General features: G+C 51.2%; 1 protein-coding gene across 2 annotated transcripts in view; it reads right to left on the bottom strand.

Annotated features, from left to right (window-relative positions):
• Nucleotides 1-4,171, bottom strand: part of REST (RE1 silencing transcription factor) — a 28,291-nt gene extending 24,120 nt beyond the window's left edge. Inside the window, exons 1-3 of one of the 2 annotated variants that reach the window (XM_036764848.1) lie at nucleotides 3,648-3,665; nucleotides 1,244-1,548; nucleotides 629-1,153 (exon numbers count right to left, since the gene is read on the bottom strand). In XM_036764848.1, the coding sequence (XP_036620743.1) occupies nucleotides 629-1,153; nucleotides 1,244-1,538 (820 nt within the window). In that variant the 5' untranslated portion in view covers nucleotides 1,539-1,548; nucleotides 3,648-3,665. Of the gene's footprint in view, nucleotides 1-628; nucleotides 1,549-3,647 lie in introns of both variants that reach the window. The other variant, XM_036764847.1, reaches the window with a different exon arrangement.
• Between the last annotated feature and the right edge of the window lie 2,638 nt (nucleotides 4,172-6,809).

A 6,809-nucleotide genomic window follows, 5' to 3' on the forward strand; every position in this document is an offset into this window, starting at 1 on the left:
GTGGTATTTATTTTTCCTGAAATTTACCAACTCACTAGGCAGATTCTGTCTTTCCTAAAGTGATGTAAAATAAGGAAGGGCTTCTCCTTTTGACAGTTATACTAACTAAAGCTGAAGGTTACCTTTGTACCATCTAAAAGGGGGAGGGGAGGCAGCATACACTAAGAAAATGAATGGTCTACAAAAAAATTCTAGAGGAATGCCAAATGTTAATGGGAAAAAAAAACATTAAGCATCACAGGTAGATTTTCATATAATTAAACCTACAGTGTGCAAAAAGATTGTTAGCATTCAGTTCACATTAATGCATGTACTGCAAAGTAAAATGGAATTAATTTTTTTCTAAGTCCTTTAATACAGCTTACTTCTTGCAATTAGTCTTGACTAATAAGGTTTTATTTTACATTCTAAAGTTTATTAGTGCAAATAGCACGAACTCTAAAAGATGTCATCTATCTAGACAAGCCTCTTCTCTTCACAGATGAGCACATAAAGAAAGGATCAAGACACTTGCCCAGGTTAAAGACTGTGAATTGAGGCAAAACCAGGACTAGACAAAAGGCTCCCTGGCTCCTACAAAGGAAAGACAACACATGGAATGGGGAAAAAATTCCCCAAACACTCTTACCAGTATGTGTTCGAATATGTTGAATATAATTGTTCTTCCTGTCTGAAAAGTAGGAGCACTGGGAGCAGGTATACACTTTCTTAGGAAAATGATTCCGCAAGTGTTTCTTCCAGTGATACTCGCTCACCGTGGTGTATGTGCATAACATGCACTTATAGACTCGCTCGTTCTCTCCTGCTTTGTTGTGGTGCTTCAGGTGAGCCAAATAGTGATCATATCTGTTAGTATTATAGCCACAACGGTCGCATCGGATAGGCCCCTTGGAAAAATCCGCTTCTTCAGCAACAGAAGACTCTGACTCCTTGGTCTGTGTTTGTTGTGCTTGTTTCTCTGCATTTTCCTCTGCAAAAAATTTATTGGCGCTGTGGACTCTGATGTGATGCACAAACTCTTCTTCAGACTCTGCTTCATACTGACAGGGTTTGCAGCGAAAGGGCTTGCTCTTCAAGCTCTTGCATTTGTCCTCAGGGGTCTCTGGCTGATACGGGGTCTCCGAGGGAGGGTCTTTTTCCGAATTAAAAGTCTCTGGAACAGATGATTCATACACAGTCTGAGGGTCAACAACAATGATTTCCAAAGACCCCAATTCCATGTTTTCAGGTCTATTTGACTCACTTTCTATTCCAGGAGCCCCTTCAAGTCCCTCTCCATCACTGTCTGAGAAGTTGCTGTCTCCCACCGTGGTCAACTCTGCCATTTGTCTTTCTTCTCCAACCATGTAGTCACAGCAACCGCCATTCACTTCCCCAGTCAAGGCCACATTTGCCAACATAATCAGCTGAGGTGCTGCCAGCTCCGCTTTGGAGAGGTCATGTAAGTCGTACATGTCGTTAGGCAATGCCATGACAATGTTGGCATTCCCAGCGAAAAGCCCGTTGCCTCCAGTCTGACCCAGCACTTGAGTGGCCATAACAGCAACTCTGTAAGCAAAGACCAAAATAACTAAAATCAAACATGTGAGAAGAAACATAATTTTAAGGTCTAAAACTGAAGTAACCTACTTCTGCTTTAAAGTCATCTTGCCTTTTCCAGAAATTTCAACGAAATTAACTTCGAATATATTAACACTTTTTATCTTAATTTATGAGCCTTAAGAGTGCTAATGTTCTCTGAAAATCTTAATCCAAGGCCATCATTGAACAGTGGACATGACCTTGAGTTTTCAAAGTCTATGCTAGCAAAATGCAGCTCCATAAAACTTACAACAAGCTGAAAACTTCCTAGAGCCAGAAGATGGGCCAACCTAGATAAAATGAGATGTGCATCCTTCAAAGGACTATCTACAACATGGCTTTTTGGCTATAGCAACTCATAATCTAGTCAGAGGGCATGCTGTCTGCACCAAACCAATACAATCACTTATCTTTTGAAGTACTGAAATCAAGAGAACTAGAAATAAATTTAGAAACTGCCTAAAAATATTTTAAATCACAATTCTCTTGCTTTACTACATCCCAAATGAAATTGCTTTTTGATCATTTCTTCAAAAAATGTCAATTTCAATAATGTTACCAAGTTTAGTCTACATCAATAACTGTTTATTTGATTTATATTCCTTTGTTGACTTCACTCCACCCCTTCTGAATTGCAGGTGGAAAAAAGTTTACAAGTTACAAGTGTTTAGTTTTGCTTAGAAGATCTTATTTGTCCCATTCTTGCCAGTTTTTTAGGTATGCAGTTCCACTTCATAGAATTATCAGAACATTTCAATAACCTTGTAGAGCGCTCTCCTCCCCTTCACACCCCTCTACGTTTCATTTGTCTCATGAATCAGAAAGCTTTGAGGCCGCTGAAAGCCATGCTGTGCATTCATTATATACACACAGACAAGTCTGGAAAGTGGAAGACTGCAGTAATTGGTCAACTTAATTGAATTTCATATGAACTCAATCACTAATTCCAGATGACTAACCTATTGTGAAAAGGACCATCTAGTTTGTTTTAATTTCTAAAGCCTCCCATTGGTCCAAAAAAAAAAGTTAATGGCCCCAATTCCTATGAAAGGAGTGTGATATTGATTGGCTAAAAAACCTCATGGATGAAAAAACAACTGTGAATTTCACTCCTGGGAGGGGCAGGAGCCAACAGGACCAGGAGTAACTTTTTTTTTTTTTGCATGCTGGATTTGGCCTAGTTGCCTGGAAGCCATTACAGCACAATCACCTTCAAGAAAGCAAGTTGGCCATAGAGGGTCTAGCTAGCCTCCTACCACAAACCTAAACATGCCTTGCCTTTCTTAACTTATCTATCACCTCGATTTCGGAGAAAACAAAGGTGGAGCTGGGAAACACCGTTCAGAACCCAGCAGCCCAAGCTGGGGGCACCCAAGTAACCAATTTCCTCCGAGTGTCCAAACAAAAGCCAGTTTCGTTAAGTACTCGAAAAGTCGGAAGAGTTTTTAATCAAAATACCAACACAGAGAAAGCCCACGTCGCCCGCATTCCCGGCCTCATCGGTATGGATTCCCCCGTGGCTCCCCTAAGAGGCTACATTTTCTACTTTTTCCTCCCAACCAAACTCTGAACTTTCGGGAATGGGGGAGGGGGGCAAGGCCAGAGAGGAGCGCTGCAAGCCCAGGAGGCTGCAGACATTCCTCTGGGCTGCTGCTGCTGCTGCTGCAGCCGCTGCCTCGGTGCCCCTGCCTCCGCCGCTGCTCCGCCGCTGCATTCCTGCCTGAAATAGGCATTCGGCCATTTTCTCAAAATACCCAACACAAAGCAGCTCTTTGCAAACTCCGGGGCTCGGGCCGCCTCTCCGCCCCCCCCCCTCCCCTACATGCCGACAAACTAGAGGGCGATTTCCCCAAAGCCCGGCCCTGGGGCTTTGGGTGGACCCCCAAATCCTGCCTCGGCTCGGGCCCCGGGTCCCAGGCCAACCCCCTTCCACCCAAGACCCTTTCCCCATACTTCCTTCTCCTTCACCCGGCGCCCCCTGGGATGGGGAAGTTGGGGGAAGAGAGGAAAGCGGAGAGTCAGTTTTACCAGGACTTTTTTGGACTTGGGCTTCTGGGGTCTCCCACCTTCAGCTTCCCCAAGAATCCTCCTCCTCCTTCCCTCGAGGATTGAGGCGAAGGCCGGCGGGATTGGGGGGCGGGCGAGAGGCCCAGCTCCTGCCTTGGCGCCTCCGGGAAAAGCGTTTAATAAAGTGGGAGAGGAAGCAACCCCTCGAGGGTCGAACAAGACTCCCCCACCCACGCCGGCCAGGCCCGCCCGCCCTCCAGCCTCTCCCTCCGGAAGTTTCTGAACTTCACTCCCCCGCCCCCCGCACGGCCGGGAGTCGGGAGAGATGGGCGGCCGGGCCGGGCCCAAGGCGGCCCTGGGCTGGCTACGTGCGCCCTGCCTTGGGCCGCGCCGCGCCAAGCGGAACCTCGCGGCCGGCCGAGATGGTGCTGCCGCGGACAGCCCGGGCGCGGCGGGGGAGGGCGGGAGGGAAGGAGCGGCGACCGCCCGAGCAGCAAAAATCGCTGTCCAGCCTCATTGGCGGAGGCGCCCGGGCCCCGCGGCTGACTCAACCCGTCCGGTCCCCGAGTCAACAGCGCCTTCCGGCCAGGGGGAGCGGCTCGGGCCGGGCCGAGCCGGGCAGAAGGGGCGGGGTGGGGAGCGGGGAGGCCGCGAGCTCGGGGGGGGGGGGGGGAGGGGGCGGCGGCGCCGGGCCTAGGAGTGTGTGGGTATGCGCGAGCCAGCCAGAGCCGGGCGAGTCCTCGCGCCCCGCGCCGCCAGGGTCCCCGAGGAGGAGCGAGCGAAGAGGGGAGGACGGGCGTGCACTGGGCCGGCGGCAGGAAGTTTGCTTCAGGACTAGAGGACGGAGCAGCTCCGCTCGCCCTCGAGGTGGCAAGGTGCGCCCCGATCGCCCCGGGTTTTGGACAGTGGAAGAGGGCAGAAACCGAGTCACCTGGACAAGGGGAGTCCGGGCTGAACACCCCTCTCCGCAGCCGTCCTCGAGGACCCCCAACACCACCCCACCCCCCCCCCCAACCTCCGCGACGCCGATCCTCCTCCTCCTCCCCCGCTCCTCGAGCCTGACTCCTTTCCTCCCTCCCTCCCAGCCGCGGGGGTGTAACCCGATCCCGCTCCTCGGCCTCACCCCGCCCGGGGCCGCTGCTGTCTGAGCCGCAATATCTGCAAATCAGCCCTGGACAGCGCCTCTCTCTCCTCCTCCTTCCTCTCCCCCACGCCGCCGCCGCCGCCGCCGCCGAGCAGCCAGCCTACCTGAACCCTCACCCCCTCCCCAGCCACAGCTCCTTCCGGCTGGGGCCCGGGGCGTGGGGGGCAGGGGGGACGGACTTACCGGGACTCTCAAGAGGAGGGGGAAGGGGCGCAGCACGTGCGCGTCCTCCTTTTCCTTTTCTTTGTTGAGTGGAGTTTCAGAAATTGTTTGCAGGAGAAAAAAAAAGGCACCAACGAGTAAAGTTGGGGCTAAGGCCACGGGGGCTGGAAGAGGCCCCGGGGAGCCCCGCTGCAGGTGGTTCTCACGCTGCGAAGGCTTCTCCGGCAGCTTCTGCCTCCTCTGGGACCTACTGCGGGACCCGGAGGAGCAGCGGGGACGCCTGAGCCGGAGTCTCAGGGCGCAATGCTCAAGGCTGGTGAGCCGCGCGGCCGCCCGATCCGCACATTCCAACACAGGAGGCAACGCGGCGCAGCCCGCCCGCGCCGCCGCCGCCGCCGCCGCCACCGCCTCCAGCGCGACACGCCCCCTCCACCTCCTCGCGCGCGGCCCCGGAGCGGCGCGCCCCCGCGCCGCGCGCCCCGCCTCTCGGCACGTCCTGTGGGCGCCTCGGTAGCCGCCTAGGTCCGGCCTGGGTTCCGAGCCCAGCCAGGATCCCTTTGGGCCCCTGACCCCGTCCGCCGAGGGAAGGAGCCCTTTGGCGGCCACCTTCACTTTCCCGAGGTCGGGGAGTGGCTCTTTGAGGCTGGAGATCGGGAGGACCGGGGGGGAAATTGATCAAGCACATGGTGGCACCTGGGGGGATCGTCTCGGGGGTCTGGACCCAACTGCCCGGCTTGCTCTTATTTTTCATTTCCTGTAGGTCCAAAGAGAAGAGATTAGAACATAAACTTAGCTGGCACCAAAGGGGAGTGCCCCTCTCCCTTTTTAGGAAGTAGTTCAGACTTGGGTTTGAGTTCAGCTAATGAACGTGTGAACAAGGGCAAGCCACTCCATCTTTGGGAGCTCGTTTCCTCATTTGTAAAATGAATATAACAGCTTTCTTCTGGGGAGTTGTTGGGGGGAAATGGAAAAGCGCTACAGCAACGGACATTGTTCAGGACAGCTCTCTTCGGTTACTCTGAACTGTTTCTTAACTCGTGGTCTATCCTTACCTGTAGGTAAGCACCTAGGACAGGAACTGTCTTGTTCAGCTTGGTAGCCAATCACCTGAACAGAGAGCGTTCTTACTCGATTTGTTTGCTCGATTTGATTTAAATGTTATTGGGAAGCAAACTAATAATATATGTGAAGCCACTGTGCTACCAACTCTAAGTGCAAAAAAAATGCAAACAAAATGTCATACTGGGATATTAATTTGCGTTGGGATGAAGAGAAAATGAATCAAAAATAGTACTGAGGTTTTCAGGTTGAGTTATTGGAAAAATCATACGGTCATAGACTTGAGACTGGAAGAGACCTTGGAGGTCATTCTCTTCTAACCCATTCATTTTACAAAAGAGGATACAATGAATGAATGAATAGCATTTCTTAAGCTCTTAACTGTACTTATGCCCAGCACTTTATTAATTGTGCATACAAATAGGCAATGCTATACAGCCCCTGCTACCGTGGAGCTTCTGTTCTAATAGAGATGACACTTTAGGGATTGGTGACCAGGGAAGGAAGTTATAGTCTGAACAGTCACAAAGATGGTGAATGGAAACGGTAGGGCAGTCTGTCGACCCAACACTCAGAGGTAATGGCAGTGATGGTTTGATTGCAGTTCTCCAAGGAAGAGGAGGTGGTGTAAGGTACTTACTGCAGACAAAAAAGGGTTAAGTGTCTAATCCAAGGTCACATGTGTACTACGAGCCAGAATTCTATTGCAGGGCCTCCAACTCCAAAAGCAAAACTCTTTGCACTTTACTAATTTGCCTATTAGCAGAAATAGACTGGGAGCAGGGATAGTTTTGATGAATTCCCCTTGAGTTTAGCATCCAAGTGGAAATTTAAGTCAGTCAATAAACATTGATTA

This window comes from Trichosurus vulpecula, chromosome 6, assembly GCF_011100635.1.
Source record: "Trichosurus vulpecula isolate mTriVul1 chromosome 6, mTriVul1.pri, whole genome shotgun sequence".
Classification (NCBI taxonomy): Eukaryota; Metazoa; Chordata; class Mammalia; order Diprotodontia; family Phalangeridae; genus Trichosurus; species Trichosurus vulpecula.